Source organism: Camelus dromedarius, chromosome 28 (genome assembly GCF_036321535.1).
Source record: "Camelus dromedarius isolate mCamDro1 chromosome 28, mCamDro1.pat, whole genome shotgun sequence".
NCBI classification, from domain to species: Eukaryota; Metazoa; Chordata; class Mammalia; order Artiodactyla; family Camelidae; genus Camelus; species Camelus dromedarius.
In genome coordinates this window covers 6,644,570-6,661,004 of record NC_087463.1, presented here as the reverse complement: position 1 = coordinate 6,661,004, position 16,435 = coordinate 6,644,570, and the positions used below count along the sequence as shown (strand labels likewise).

The window sequence follows — 16,435 nt, the reverse complement described above, 5'->3', positions numbered from 1 at the left end:
AGCTTTACAAACACATAGAATCCCCCAGAATAGCCTACAAACCCTATTCTCAGAGATACCCACTGTTCTGGTTTTGATTTTCATCATTCATGTGTATGTTTTTCAACTTCTATCATTTATGTACATATTCATAAATACACAGCTTAGTTTTATCTTTTTGCAAAATTTATATAAAGGGTATATAACTTCTTCCAATGATGTTTTTTCATTTAGCATTGTTTTGGGAATTTGTCCATATTCTTATATGCAGTTCTGGCTTGTGAATTTTTTTTCTTACTCTATATTTTCCTACTTATTCTTTTGCAGGAACACACTACAGTGCATATATCCACCTCTCTTCTTGATGGGCAAGATAAGTTGTTTATAATTTCTTGCTGTTACAAACAGTGATGTAACAAATATCTGTACATATCTCCTGGTGCACACGTGCAAGCATAAGAGTTTCTCTAGGTTAGTGCTTCCTAACATTTTTCAGGTCCTAACACAAAGAAAACAAAATTCCTGAGGCATGTTGATAAACTGGAAGGGATTTACAAACATCTCTATGGAGCTTGGTGAAAAAGCTCATCACTTTTTGCCTCATAATTATAAGAATGGAATACTAAAGTATTAAGGAAAATAGAAAACATTAAATTTGTATCCAACTTTCAAATAAAAAATTTCAGAAATTTTAGTGAAGAGCTAAGAGCACTTCTATGAGCAGATTTAATGTTTGAGATGTCTGTACTTCCTGATCAAGACATCTTAATGTCAATGTCTTCCAATTCTTGCAGACATAATTGACAGGAAATTTTATATTTTTTACAAGCATTCAAAAGTTGAGATTATTTTTTAAAAATCCTTTTTAATCATTGACAACTATAATTTTAAAAAATTTTATGATAAATACAATAGGTTTTAGATTCCAGTTGGGCAGATAGCACAGAGTTCCCATATACCCCAGTTTCCTTTATTATTAACATCTTGAATTAATATGGTATATATGTCACAACTAATGAATAGATACTGACATATTATTACTAACTGAAGTTCATACTTTATTCAGAGTTCTTTAGTTCTTGCCTATTGTCTTTGTTCTATGCCAGGATCCCAAATCACGTTTAGTTGTTGTGTCTCCTTAGGGTCCTCTTGGCTGTAATGGTTTCTCTGACTTTCCTTGGTTTTAATGACTTTGACAGTTTTCAGGAATACTGGTCAGGAGGTCCGTAGAATGCTCCTTGTTTGGGATTTGTCTGATATTTTTGCCCATTATTAAACTGGGGTTGTAGGTTTTTTGAGAGGAAAATCACAGTGGTAAAGTGCCATTCTCGTCACATTATGTCAAAGGTACATACTATTAAAATGGCTTATTATATCTCATCAGAACCTGGGAGATGATAAAAAACTGTCTCAAGACAATCTCTGTGATAGAGAAGTGGATGAAAAATAGACTTGTAGCAGCTTCTCACAAACTTGCCATGTTAGTTTTTAGTCATTTGATCTTGTTTTCTGATCATTTTTGAGTAAAGGCCAAGCATAGTGTATGAGTTGTTTAGTTTTCCCTTTTATTAATTTTTCTCTTATGTTTAATATGTTTTTCCTTGAGTTTATTTTTCTGTTCTGTCTCTTAGAGTTGTTTAGATCAACTGATACATCCAGCCTTTTTTTTTTTTCTTTTTTAACACATGATTTAAGGTTAAAAATTTCCCTGTAACAATGGTTTTGGATAGAATTCACAAATTTTGGAAGGCAGCTACGCTCATCACTATACCACCAACGGTGCACAGAATTCACAAATTTTGACATGTAGCATTTTCAGTATCATTCATGTAAATAGTTTCAAAATTTCTTATTGTGATTTCTTCTTTAACATGTAGGTCATTTAGAATGGTGTTTCTTAATTTCCAAAAATATGGTGATTTTCTAGTTATATATTATTGATTTCTAACTTAATTGTGCACAGAACTTAATCTATATGATTCCAATCCTTTAAAATTTGTTGAAACTCAAAAACAAAAAATCAAATAACCTGATTAAAAAAAAAAAGTACTTGAATAGACATTTCTCCAAAGCAGTTATACTGATGGCCAACAAGCATGTGGAAAGATGCTCAGCATCACTAACCATTATGGAGATGCAAATCAAAACCACAAGGAGATATCGTCTGGCACCTATTATGATGGCTACTATTAAAAACCAGAAAATAACAAGTGTTGATGAAGATGTGGAGAAATTGGAACCCTCATGCACTGATGGTGGAAATGTAAAATGGTGCAGCTGCTTTGGAAAACAGTATGGAAGTTCCTCCAAAAATAAAAATAGAATTACCATATGATTCAGTAACTCCACTTCTGAGTATATGCCCAAAAGATTTGAAAGCAGGGTCTAGAAGAGATATTTATTCGTAGCAGCATTATTTACAATAGCCAAAAGGTGGAAGCAACCTGCTATTGACTGAATGTCTATGTCCCTCAAAAACCCATATGTTGATCCTTCAATCCCCAATGTGACAGTATTTGGAGGTGGGGCCTCCAGGCAGTAAGTAGGTTTAGTTGAGGTCATGAGGGAGGAGGCCCTATATAATGGGATTAATGCCCTTATGAGATCAAGAAACCAGAGCTCTTTCTCTCCCCATCATGTAAGGATACAGGAAGAAGGTGGTCATCTATAAATCAGGAAAAGGATCCTCATCATTGGTGTCCAAATCTGCTAGCACCTTAATCTTGGATTTCCCAGCCTCCAGAACTGTGAGAAAGAAATGTCTGTTATTTAAGCCACACAGTCTGTGGTATTTAGTTTTAGAAGCTCAAACTGACTAAGACATAACCTAATGTCCATGGGTAGATAAATGGATAAACAAAATATAGTATATACATACAATGGAATATTATTCAGCCTTTAAAAAGGAAGCAAATTCTGTCATATGCTACAACATGGATAAACTTAAAGACATTCTAAGGGAAATAAGCCAGCCACAAAAAGACAAATTACTGTATAATTTCATTTATATCAGGTACCTAGAGTAGGTACAGTCATGGAGAAAGCAGAATTGTGGTTGTCAGGGGCTGGGGGGAAAAAGAGAATAGGGAGTTATTGTTTAGTGAATATGGAGTTTCCATTTTGCGAGATGAAAACGGATTCTGGAGATGGATGGTGGTGATGGTTGTACAACAACGTGACTATACTTAATGGCACCAAATTGTACACTTAAAATTGGTTAAGAAGGTAAATTTTATGTTATGTATATTTTTTCACAATTTTGGAAATTGTTGAGGCTTCAGAAATAAACCCACATACCTATGATCATTTAATCTTCGACAAAAGAGGCAAGAATATACAATGGAGAAAAGACAGTCTCTTCAGCAAGTGGTGTTAGGAAAACTTGACAGCTGCATGTAAATCAATGAAGTTAGAACATCCCTCATGCCACACACAAAAATATACTCAGAATGGCTTAAAGATTAAATATAAGATGTGATACCATAAAACTCCTAGAATATAGGCAAAACGCTCTCTGACATGAATCATAGCAACATTGTCTTACATCAATCTCCCAAGGCAATAGAAATCAAAGCAAAAATAAACAAATGGGACCTAATCAAACTTATAAGCTTTTGCATAGCAAAGGAAGCCATAAACAAAATGAAAAGACAACCTACAATTGGAAAAAATATTTGCAAACAATGCAACCAACAAGGGCTTAATTTCCTAAGTATGCAAACAGCTCATATGACTCAATAATAAAAAGCCAAACAACCCAATCAAAAAATGTGCAGAAGACCTAAAAAGATAGTTCTACAAAGATATACAGGTGGCCAATACGCACATGAAAACATGCTCAACTTTGCGAATTATTAGAGAAATGCAAACGAAAACTACAATGAGGTATCACCTCACACCAGCCAGAATGGCCATCATCAAAAAGTCTGCAAATAATAAATGCTGTAGAGGGTGTAGAGAAAAGGGAACCCTCCACATTGTTGGTGGGAATGTAAATTGGTGCAGCCACTATGGAAAACAGTATTGAGGTTCCTTAAAAAAACTAAAAATAAAGTTCCCATATGATCCAGCAATCCCACTCCTGGGCATATAGTTAGAGAAAACTCCAATTCGAAGAGATACGTGCACTCTAGTGTTCATAGCAGCATTATTCACAATAGCCAAGACAATGGAAACAACCTAACTGTCCATCAACAGGTGAATGGATAAAGATGATGTGATATACATATACAATGGAATACTACTCAGCCATAAAAAGGAATGAAATAATGCCATTTGCAGCAACACGGATGAACCTAGAGATTATCATACTAAGTGAAGTAAGTCAGACAGAGAAAGACAAATATATGATATCACTTATATGTGGAATCTAAAATATGATATGAGTGAACTGATTTACAAAACAGAAACTGACTCACAGACATAGAAAACAAACTTATGGTTATCTAAGGGGAAAGGGGGAGGGAGGAGGGATAAATTAGGAGTTTGGGATTAGCAGATACAAAGTGCTATATATAAAATAACAACAAGGTCCTACTCTACAGCACAGGGAACTATATTCAATATCCTGTAATAAACCATAATGGAAAGGAGTATAAAAAAGAATATATATATATTCACATAACTGAATCACTTTGCTGTACACTAGAAACTAACATAACACTGTAAATCAAGTATACTTAATTTTAAAAAATTGTTGAGGCTTGCTCTATTGTCAGTGTATGCTCAGTTTTGATAAATGTTCAATATGTGCTTAAAATAATACATTACCTGCACATTATTTGTAGTCACTGGGTCAAGTTTGTTAATTATGCTGCCCAAAAAATCTCTCTCTTTAATGATTTTTTGTTTGCCTTTTGTATCAATTACTGAAATAGGTATGGTAAAATGCTTCACTATACTTGTGGATTTTGTCTATTTCTCACTGCAGTTCTGTATGATACATTAAGGGCATGTCATTAAGTGCATACAAATTAAAAATTGCTGTATTTTACTGGTGAATTGAACTCACTCAGGATCCTAAGTCCCAAGTATGGGATCCCCATCAGGTATTTATAGGCCACTTATACATCTTCCTGGTCCAGAGACAATTTACTAATCAGAGGTCATTTTATCATAAACCTCTATCATGTTTCCAAGAGTTAGAAAATTAAATGAAAATTAAATGAAGTTTTCATGCAGAATGGGAAAGCATTTTAACCCTTTATCTGCAGTATTTTTTTAATCAGTCTGAAAATCTCAGGCTTTATCTCTTCACATATTGCTTTTGCCTCATTTTGGTTTTTTGTTCTTTGAGGACTTCAATTAAATATTTGTTAGACTTTTTCAATATTATCTTCTCTGTCTCAAGTCTATGTTTGTCTCTACTATTTTCTTTTGCAGTTTCCATCTTTTCATTTCCCTGTGCTTCATTCTAAATAGTCTTCTAATATGTTCTGGTTATTAATTCTTTCTTTAATTTTGTGTAATACGCTATTAAACCTATCCATTGTGTTCTTAAACTTCTCAATTTTAGAGTTTCTATTAGATTGTTTTTCAAGGTTTATTTATTTATTTTGTAAGCATGCTTTTATTGCAGTCTTTTTCTGATCTTGACTATATGTTAGTCGTTTTATTTGGAAAATTATCTGTACGATAATTTGAGGTTTGGGGTGATGACATCTTCATCTAAAGAGAATTTTTGTTTGTTTCTGCCCAGTGCCTGTGGAGTACCACTCTAGGACCTGTTTATTTAATATTCAGGGAGTGAGATTTCCTGATTACTGTAAAACCTGAATGCAGTTTGTGGAAGTGCTGATTTATCTCTGGTTTATCTTTACCCCCTGGGGTCTTGTATTACATATGGGGGTTGTTTATTAGATTTTACATCTTCTATGGCACTAGATTTAGATTTACTTCTCTCTTGCCCAGCAATCCTGCAAAAGCCATAGCTCAGTTTATAGATCTTACTTTTGGATTATCAAATGCCTCAGGACAAATGTTCAGTTTAACTGCCTGCACTACCACCTTCTAAGATTTGGACTGGATAATTCCTTATATTAGGCATTTGCTTTTGGTTTTCTAAATCCAGATTTTTTGATTGTTCTCAGTTGTTGAGTTGTATCAAATCACCAAGTTCTTTAACGTATATGCTAGTGTGAAACCATCCTTGCATTACTGGGATAAGATCCATTCATAAGTTAGATAAGAAATTAATTTTTGTCTGGTTTTGGCATTAAGGTTATACTAGCATTTTAAAATAAGTAGAGAGGTTTTCTTTATTTAAATATTCTCTCTACAGTATAAGAAATCATATCGTTGTTTATTTCTGGCGGGAAGTTTGACTGGGAAGAGGCAGGAGGGAATTTTATGGGGCGATGAAAATGTTCTGTATCTTGATAAGCATTTACATGAGGCTTTAACTGTATATAAATTATACTTTAATATAAATTGTTTAAATATTGAGAATTGTTGAATCTAGTTAGAATGTATATAGATGTTCACTGTGTTATGCTTTCACTTTTTTGTGTTTAAAATTTCAGAATAAAACTTGGAAATATAAAATAAAAGATAAGCTCATTGTTCATTTTCCTTGATACTGTATTAGTTTCAGTAAAGGTTGAGGCCAGGCACTATCTGCAAAGTGTAAAGGAGTGAAGAAATGTGATTAAAATAGGTGTGTGCTTGGCAAAAGAAAAACAGTGGCTTGAAATTATCTAGTTGGCTTGAACATGGATATAGTGAAAGAGGAAGAAATCCAGGGAAAGGAAAAGAGAGATGTTGAGATCAAGGAGGATTGATGGGCTCAGGGACAGGAAGAGAATGGGTTCACAAGACAACTGCTTGGAAGGTAAACTCAATATTCCATGCATGGTCCAACTAGGTTGAATACTCTTTTCAAAAGATACTAGCATATTTCATATGGGTATATGAGTGCTTCTAAATACTTTTTTGGGGTGTGTGCTTATCAGCTGTTTAAATTTTAAAAAACAATCATCTGATCATCTATCACTTTGTTAGTTTATAAAGTGTACTCACATTCCTTATCTTGTTTAATCTTCCAGCATCCTGAGATTTGAAACAGATCAGAAAAACTAGGTTGGGACTTTGCCAAAGTTAGACAAGTAGAAAAGCTACTCCTGAGACTTGTCAGTCCATGTAGTATAATCTTAGAACACTTTAATTACAATGCTTATGTTTTTTAATTGGGGCCAAATTAAAGGGTTGGCCCAGCTGGGTAACTGCCTAGAACCTTAATCCATAAAGAGTGTTAACACATTTAACCATTGAAAATGTAATGAGAAAATTTAACAGAATTCCTCTAGGGGAACATTTCTATATGTGGCCTATAGTAATGGTGAGGCTTCCATACCTCTCTCCTTCCCCACTCCCATCCAAGGATATGTTATGCCACATTACAAGGAAGTTAGATCTAAGTAAGTTGCAGAGATTTCTTTTTGATGAATAGTATATACAAATGTGGACCAGAGCTAAATTGTTTATCACAGTAAAGAGATAGACTTCCATTCTACCCTTTACCATTGTCTTTCCTTTAAACAAATATTGAATATTAGGGAATGCAGTTTTAAAAAGATGCCAAATTTGTCATCTGGCCTGGTGAGACAAAGTAGCAACCTATTGCAGAATTCTTTTGGTTGCAACTAATAGAAAACCCATCTCAAACTATCTACAATAGTAAAGGAAAGGGATTGGCTTAAGAAAACTGACAAACAGAGATAGGTGTTAAAGCTAATTCTGATATTTTTTGCTGATTCTTACCTATGAGATGGGTTGGTCTTCAGGTTAGCCCCTCATTGTGGGAAAATGACTACAGTGTTTCACGTGCTAGAAAATCTCCTCAACTCTAAAATTCCTGAATACATGTCCCAGATGCTAACTGGTCTACCTGATTAGGCTACCTCGGGGCATGGGCCCACACTTGATTTAATTGGCCTGGAAATGCTCTGTAGTAGTTGGGTTGACAGCTACAGTCCTGATCTAATCCCCGCTATTACTGGTTTAGGCCAGAATAGGGCACCATCTAGAACTCTTTCCAGTCAAACCTACCCATCCCTACAATGAACACTTCAAACAATCTCAGCACGGCTTTGCTTCTTATAATTCTGTTTGTGTTGGTGCCTCTTATGGGTTGTAAGTTCCTTGGTGGGAGCGCTATATTGTATCCTGTTGATCTTTATATTTACCCAAAGCTCCTGGCCTATATTGGCCTTTATTTAATGTTTGTTGAACAATGTTAAACTCTGCTGAGGTGGAAATCAAGGCCTATGGAGAATAAACTCAGATTAAGAATAAGCCAAGCTAAGACTGCAAAATTAACGGTGGAGATACAGAATTAGGACCTACTCTAGAGACTCTTCATTCTTTTCTTCACTAAACAAGTAGGAAGCCAACAATTTTCCAGGCATTTGTCAGTCATTACAGTCTAATGGGTTTAAAAAAATTTTTTTAAGAAAAAAGTTAAACAATAATTATGATTGATTTAATAATCACACAAAGACCTATATAATTACCATGGAAAAATGTCGTGAAGGAATGGTTCAGGTCCTATGAGCAGTCAGAGAGTGATCTGAATTACAATGGGGCATATGGGTTTAGGGAAGGTCTTTCTGAAGAAGTGATATTTAAACTGAGACCTGAAGGATGAACAGGAGTTAGGCGAAGAGGTAGAGTGGGAAGTTATTCTTGGCCCACAGATCAACATTAAGAGTCTTAAAAGGCGGTGCTGCTGATGGTGGGGAGAATCTGATGGAAGAACTGGAAGAAGTTCAGTGCTGGTGGAGTGAAGGGGGAGTGAGAAGAGGAAGCAGGTAGGAACCAGATTAAGCAGGGCCTTGTAAATTGTATTACCTGTTTTAAAGTCTTTTCATGGTTGGGTTCCAACTACCTCTTCAAGAAAATTTAAACCCTGGACTTGTTCCAGTGAATTTTTTGATCAGTTTGATCTAGCATCCCCTCTCATCCTTTGTCAGCACGTCAGGGGTGCCGGGAAGCTTCTTTCCATCTTTTCTGCCTTTGACATTTCATTTTTCCTAGCTATCTGATTTCCCTGACCCCTCGACTTTTCATCAGGACTCTTTTGGGCGCTCTCCTATTTCACTTCTCCAACTTCCCTCCCCTAACTCTCTCAACTCTGCAGTCCATGACATTCAGCCGCCCTTCAAAGTCGGAGAGACCCAGCCAGGTTAGTACTCTGAGGATATTAGCAACCCAATCAGGTCTCACCAACCCTGCACCAGTAGATCGGAACAAAAGCTTATTCAACACGCATATTTAGGTTGTTCCGCCAAAACTACTCAGGGGGATGGCTTTATTTATGGGTGCTCCCTCCTTCCACTGCCAACGTGGGGAAGGGCACCGTAAGAATTTTCCCGAAATGTTCCTGTCACGGGTCCCCAGCCACCTCTTCTTCCCCTCAGTCACTCCCTCCTCCAGGCCCGCCGGTAACAGTGGAGTCGCGACGGCGCTTTAGGGAATCGAGCCGGGCCTTCACGCCGGGCAGGGAGGCACCAGCTGGCGCTGAGGCGGGCTAGGCGACAGGGCCGGGCGCAGGAAGGCGACCGGGAGGCGGGCACTCGGCCGGCGAGGGCGGGGGCCGAGAGGAGGAGGAGGCCGAGAGCAGGCGAGCGCCGCTCGCGGGGAGGGCGGGCGGAAGACGCGGGCGGAAGGGGGCGGCACGGGTGGGCGGGGCTACGGGAGGGCGGGGCCGCGCGGGGCGGAGCTCCGGCGCCGGTCACGTGACGGGCCCGGCGGCAGCGGCGGCGGCGGCGGCGGCGGCAGCGGCGGCGGCGGTGGCCGCGGCGTCTTTAGTGGCGCCCAGTGCAGGATGGTGCTGGAGGCGGCGGCGGCGGCCGTGGTGGCGGCGGCGTTGTTGGCGGCAGCGGGAGGGGGTGCTGTGGCGGCAGCGGCGGCGGCGCCCGCGGGTGGTATAAAATGGCGGATTTCGAGGAGTTGAGGGTAAGCGGGGCCGCGGGAGTGGACAGCGGAGACCGCGGGGGAGGGGAGGGGAGGCGGGGAAGCCGCAACGTCGCCGGCCGCCACCTTGTTTCGCGGGAACCGGTTGGCGGAGCCCCGAGCCCCGGCCGGCTTCCTAGCGGGCGCCAGGGCAGGCGGGCGGGGGAGGGGAGCGAGGCGGCGGAGGACGCCCGGGCCGCGCGGGGGTGGCGGGCCTGGGGCCCAGGATGAGCCCGCCGGTGGGTCCGGTCAGGGATCCGCACACCTGGCGCGGGGGCCTGGGGCTTCGCGCGGGGGCCCGGGGCTTCCCTCGGGAGGGGCTCGTGGGGACCCGACTTCCCCGTTTGTTTTAAGGGATGAGGTGGGAAGCAGGATTTGCTTCTCCACCTTCGCAAGGGGGTGTACGTGTCTGGCGATTCCTAAGTCTACAGGCTACTCACTTGGTGGGTGACTGTTTTCTGAAACGTGAAGTTGCTTTTAGGGATTCTCTCTTCTGTGGCTGACGCTACCGTTTAGTCAGATCTGTCACGAGAAAGGCCCCTTCCTCCCACCAGTGCTTCCTCAACATCTTGGAGAGAAGCATGGTCTTTGGGGAACCCTGCCTTCAACAGTCGGCCTTAAACCTTGATGTTTTCTTAGTGCCGTGGTAAGAAATCCGCAAAGTCCGTGCTGTCATGAGGTTTGTTTGTGAACTCGTTTTGCTCTTGAAAATTTTTCTTCCTCGCCTTAGAACAAGGTCACAACTTTATTGTTGATACCTTTGTATAGTAGACGTTTGAAATGGGCTGTGTTGGGGTTAGAATGGAAAAGATATGTCTCCCTGGGCTGATAACCTTCACAGTCCTCAACTGAGGCAAAACCGTGGTAAATCAGCCAGTTTTTTTTTTTTTTAAATCGATCGCTGAATTACTGACAACATAAATGGGATACTTAAGGATGGAAACCCTGATTAAAAAAAAAAGTCAAAGAAGGGATGAATAGGAACTTGAAGTTAACCGCGGCCAGTTTGCACAACATAGACATGTGTTGTTAGGATTACTTTTTCCGAATAAGGAGGAAGAGGAATCTTCCAAAAGATTCAGTTTGTAGGTTTCCTACTAGGCTCGGGATGGGATTGGGGGAAGGATGTTGGCTGGTTACCTGGCTGATGTGGTGAACATGGTTTCGATCTAAAGGGAAATTGTTTCAGTTTGAGTAATGCCTTCCATTTCCCCTCTGCTGTTTCAGAAATTAATTCTCAGTAGAGAGAAAAGTAGATTAATGTATTTTATGCCTTGTACTAGCTTATATAGAGAACCTTGATAGTAGGTAGAGTGTTCATGTTGATAAGAGCGAGGGTTTTAGTGTCTCAGAGCCTCAGCTGTAGAGCTTTTGAAACAATCAGGCCTGAGCCTCTCACCTGTGTACATTCATTTGTTAGGTTTAGGATGGGTTGAGAATACTGAAGTTTGTAGTTAAATTTACTTTTATCTGCAATATTGTCTTAATTTTCGTGTAATAACGGATGTACACAACTTTTTCTCTTCTAAGATTTTTTTATCAATGAAAACTTTTCCAAGATTTGTGTTAGACTCTATAAATGTTGGTTAAAGCTTAAAAAAAGTGGAGAATGTCTTTATTGGTATAGGGCAGAAAGGGCAGTCAGTGCTTAGGTTGGAATGGAACCTGGAACTAGAAAGTGTTTGGAAACCATAGATTTTCTCACTTTCTTTCTCTTTGTCTCTCTCCCTCCCAGTCCCCGCACTTCGACCTTTTCCCCCTTCTCCACCGTCTCCCCCTACCCTTTCTTCCTCCCTTACCCCTCTTTCTCCCCACTCCCATTTTGTTTTGTGGATCAGCTTCATCATCTTTTTCTATAAATGAGCTGTCTTCTCCCTGCCCTTTATAGAAGATGGCCCACTCCCCCACAGTTCACATAAGGTGAGCAACAGAGACTAACTGGAGAGAGTTTTCAGAGGAAGGGAGGTATGGGCTGTGCAAATGCTGAGTTATCTAACCCAGTCTTTGCCTTAGCTGCTCAGTAGCATCTTCTATGTTTAAAGATGTGCTGTATCTCTCCCCACTCCCCACTGCAATGATGATGATGATGGTGGCAGATATCCATTGTAATAAAGTGCTTATTACATGCCTGGCTCTGGTTTAAGCACTTTACATACATACTTACTTAGTTCTCACAACAATTCTATGAAAAATTGAGGCACAAGGAAGGTTGAATAACCTGACCTAGATCACACAGCTTGACCGATACTGGAAGTCCTGGGATTTTTAACCTCATAGGTCTAGCTTTAGAGTAGGTACTCTGTACTGCTCTGTTCAGTTTCCTTTGGGTCCACATCGAGCTCCTAGCTATCATCTTGCAATCTAGGAACTAAATTGAATGATAAATAACCAAGCACCCTTCTCATGTGACATACAGTGTTGTAGGGAAAACCGGACAGCTGACTAAAAATCTCCTTAGAAAGGAGGAGGAGGTGAAGAAACATCACACGTTTTCTAAATGATCTCTGCTTCAGAATATATTCTGATGATCAGAGTGATAATGAAGTGAATTAAAGGAAAAGGACCAAGAAAAGTCATAGGCATTGATTTGTTGGCTAACTTCTTGGCAGCAGAGGAAATGGCCAGCCGACCTGGATGCCACATGTTTGGCTGCTGTTAATGCCGCTGAGAGAATTTCCATCATCTTTGTCCATTTTCATTCAGGGTGACTCCCTAGGGCCTGTACAACTGTACCAGGTCACTTCCTGCTAGTGCTGCCATCTCTTGTACTGGAGGTTGGGAATTTGGGGAAAGGTCATCTTCACTGTGCGACAGTGACTCCTGTGCCTTTGCTTTTTAGGCTCAGCAGAGGGGAGTTCCTGACGAGGCAACTCCTGTAGAACATTAAGAAGCTGCCTGGCAAATTTCAGTTAAGACTGCCTTGTGAGCCAGTACCAGAGGTCTTGTTCAGTCACAGCCGAATGTGGCATCCCTACACTTTGCTGCCTTCAGTTCAAGTGACCAATAAATACTAGCACATCTCTCTTCAGTTCTTCTCGGGGAGAGGATCTGATTGGCTGAGCTTAGGTGGGGGGCGGGGTCCACGTCTGTTCTAATCGTCTGTAGGTCTATAGCCGGGAGGTTAGAGTCACCTTATACAAACCTGATTCTCAAGATCATCCTGATGGGTTGAGGGAAGGGAAAAGGGGTAAGTTCTCTGTGAAGGGAAATGATGGTCTGTATAGTCAGAGGTGATTATAGTAATGCATCACGTATTAGAAACTTTCAAGGCGCTAGAGAAGAAATTATTCAGTTGAATAATTGCTTGTTTAAAGCGTTTATGTTACTAGGAGTTCGTGAATTAACTAGTTTGTGAATTAACTAACTAGTTGTGAATTAACCTGGGATAGGCTCATATAATCTGACTACCTGGACATCTGTCACTGCTGCCCCACTTTCTTTCCCCAAAATAGTCTCCAGTAGCACCAAACTCAGTGAAGAAGGAGAGGCAGAGTAATTGGGGTCTGAAGTCCCTTATCTCTTTTTCAGCCAGAGTGGTTTTTCTACTCTGGTCTCCTGGTGGCATAATTTCAGTCCTTAAAAAGGTCCTTGCTACAGTTTAACCTGGTTAATCCACTTTCCCTACTTAAAGTGTCGGGGGTGGAGGGGGGAATCTTGTGGTAACATTCTTCTTTTTAAGGATTTCTTTCTCCTGTATTCCTCACCCCCTTCCTTTTGTGCATTGAGAGTTTATTATCTCCAGTGAATGTGTGTGCAAAAGTGTAGATATGTATTTGGGCCAGTGAAAGAGCCAGTGATTATAACTTTCTTTATAGATACTGGTAAACCAGACACAGAAGATCTACTGAAAGGCTTAAGTAATTCTGTATTAGAAGATTTTCTGCGTTGAAGGCTTGAATGTTTGGTTCCTTACTTCCCATCATGATAGTTTCAGACACTGTTGGGATACAGGTGGAGAATGGAAAGTTAATGGGGGGATTTGAGGTTAGAGGTCTTCATCCCTTGGGGCCCGCAAGTATTGGGTGAAAACTAGTCTAATAGATATGATAGATGTAACAGAATTCACTTTGTAATTCAAAGCTATTATTAGTGGACACAACTAAAATTTCCAGGACTCCATTTGAGATCATGTCAGGTGATTATGTTAGCACATTCAAAACCAAATATGTAACTTAAAATGAAATAGATAAATTTTAATTAGTCAGTAAACCAAGATTTTCTTAGCTGTTTTCATTTTTATGTTTGTTTGCTTCTTGGGTCTGCACCCTCCCTCTGGTAAACATGAATCTCTTTTGTGATAACTGTTGTATTCTCCAGATGTTTCTCTTAGCATTTTTGCCTTGGTTTTTCTGGATTGGATCTTAGCTAGTCTATTTAAAAAATTTTTATTGAGATGTAATTCACATACCATAAAATTCAGTCTTTTAAAATGTTCAGTAGTTTTGGTCTGATCACAAAATTTTACAACCATCACCACTGTCTAATTCCAGAACATTTTAATCACCCCAAAAGAAACCCATGCTCATTAGCAGTCACTCTCTGTGCCCTGTTTCCCCCAACCCTCAGCATCTACTAATCTACTCTGTCTCTATGAATTTGCCTATTCTGGACATTCCATGGAAATAAAATCTTACATGTGGCCTTTTTTGTCTGGTTTCTTTCATTTAACACAATCTTTTCAGGTATATTCTTGTAACATATATCAGTACTTCATTCTTTTTTATGGCTGAATAATATTCCATTGTCTGGGACATACTACATTTTGTTTATCCATTCATGAATTTGTGCACATTTGGATTGTTTGCCCTTTTTGGATAGTATGAACATTCATCTACAGGTGTTTGCATTTTGTATGGACATAGGTTTTCAATTCTCTTGGATAGATACCTAGGAGTGGAATTGATGGGTCATGTGGTAACTCTTAAGTTTTTGAGGAACTGCCAAAATCTTTTCCAACTGCTACACCATTTTACATTCCCACCGGCAGTGTTATAAGGGTTCTAATTTTGCCACATCTTTGTCCTCGTGGGTATGAAGTGGTATCTTAGTGTGGTTTTGATTTGCATTTCCCTGATGACTAATGATGTTGAGCATCTTTTCATGGGCTTATTGGCTTATTTTTTAGAGAAATGTCTATTCAGACCTTTTGCCTGTTTTTTAATTGGGTTATTTGCTTTTTTTGTCTGTTTGTTTAAATTCTTTATATAGTCCAGATACAAGTTCTTTATCAGATACATGGTTTGCAAATATTTTCTTCCTTTTTATGGGCTGTCTTTTTGGTTTTTTGATAGTGTACTTTGAAGCACAGATGTTTTTAATTTTGACAAAGTTTAATTGATCTGTTTTTCTTTTTTGTTCCTTGTGCTTTTGATGTCAAGTCTAAGAAACCATTGCCTTATCCGGTGTCAAAGATTTATGCCTGTTTTCATCTAAGAGCTTTTACTTAAAGTTTTAGCTTTTACATTTAGATTGTTGATCCAATTTGAGGTTTGTATATGGTGTGAGGTAGAGCTATAACTCCCTTTGAATGTGGATATCCAGTTGTTCCAGGACTACTTGTTAAAAAGATCATTCTTTCCCCACTGAGTTATCTTGACCGCTAGTCTGTTTTTTTCAAATATCAGAACTTAAAAAATTGCACAGTTGAATTGAAGTAAAAGTGATATGGAGTCAATTGGTATTAAAGTCCAAACTATTCTCTGTGAATATTCATTTTGAACCCACTAATAACATGGCCTTTACTCTAGACTTTTTGGAAAAATGGTTTGAAACAAATAAGTGTTTTTGTGACTCTGCAGAGAGCAGTATAAACTTAACATAGACATTCAGAAATCTTCATTTGGTTATTCATACAAGTCAGTAAAAAGCAAATCTTGATTGTGCCGCAGAAAGTATTTTTTTGGTATTAGTATTGGAGAGGCATGGTTTTCAACTGTATGACCTTGGACAAATTATGTGACCCCCCCCCCCAAATTCTGGAAGATGGCTTTAATAACATTTTTAAATCTCTTACTTCTTTTCCTCATCTCTTTCTTTCTTTCTTTCTTTCTTTCTTTCTTTCTTTCTTTCTTTCTTTCTTTCTTTCTTTCTTAATGAAAGCAATACTTGTGCAGACTGCATAAAAATTCAAGAAGAAAAGTAAAAGTTCTTTCTGAAGTCCTGGATATAACTGCCTTTAACTTTTTTTTTTTTAAGTTTTTTTTCCTTAGGTTAGTCCCAAAACTCAAAAATAAAGCATATCTTTCTGTATCTTGATTTTTCTCTCAACTCTAAACGGTGTCTGTTGCCTGACTCTCTGGTAGAAAAGAAATTTGGGTGATTGTGTTTTCCACCTGCCCTAGCACTTTGATTTCTACCAGTTGCATTTTTGTTCCTAATTCTGTTGTTGAATACTTTAAACTTTTTCTAATAGTTAAATGTCTGTTTCTTGACCTATCAGTTTTAGACAGTATCTCTTTAGTTCCCAGTCTTTCAGAGAAGGATTTAACATTCATCCCCCTTTGTT

At 39.1% G+C, this 16,435-nt stretch overlaps 1 protein-coding gene across 3 annotated transcripts in view; it reads left to right on the top strand.

Annotated features, from left to right (window-relative positions):
* Positions 1–9,762: 9,762 nt before the first annotated feature.
* PIAS2 (protein inhibitor of activated STAT 2) overlaps positions 9,763–16,435 on the top strand; it is a 73,098-nt gene continuing 66,425 nt past the window's right edge. For 2 of the 3 annotated variants that reach the window (XM_031441975.2, XM_031441973.2), the window contains exon 1: positions 9,763–9,933. In XM_031441975.2, the coding sequence (XP_031297835.2) occupies positions 9,910–9,933 (24 nt within the window). In that variant the 5' untranslated portion in view covers positions 9,763–9,909. The remainder of the gene's footprint in view (positions 9,934–16,435) is intronic. The other variant, XM_031441974.2, reaches the window with a different exon arrangement.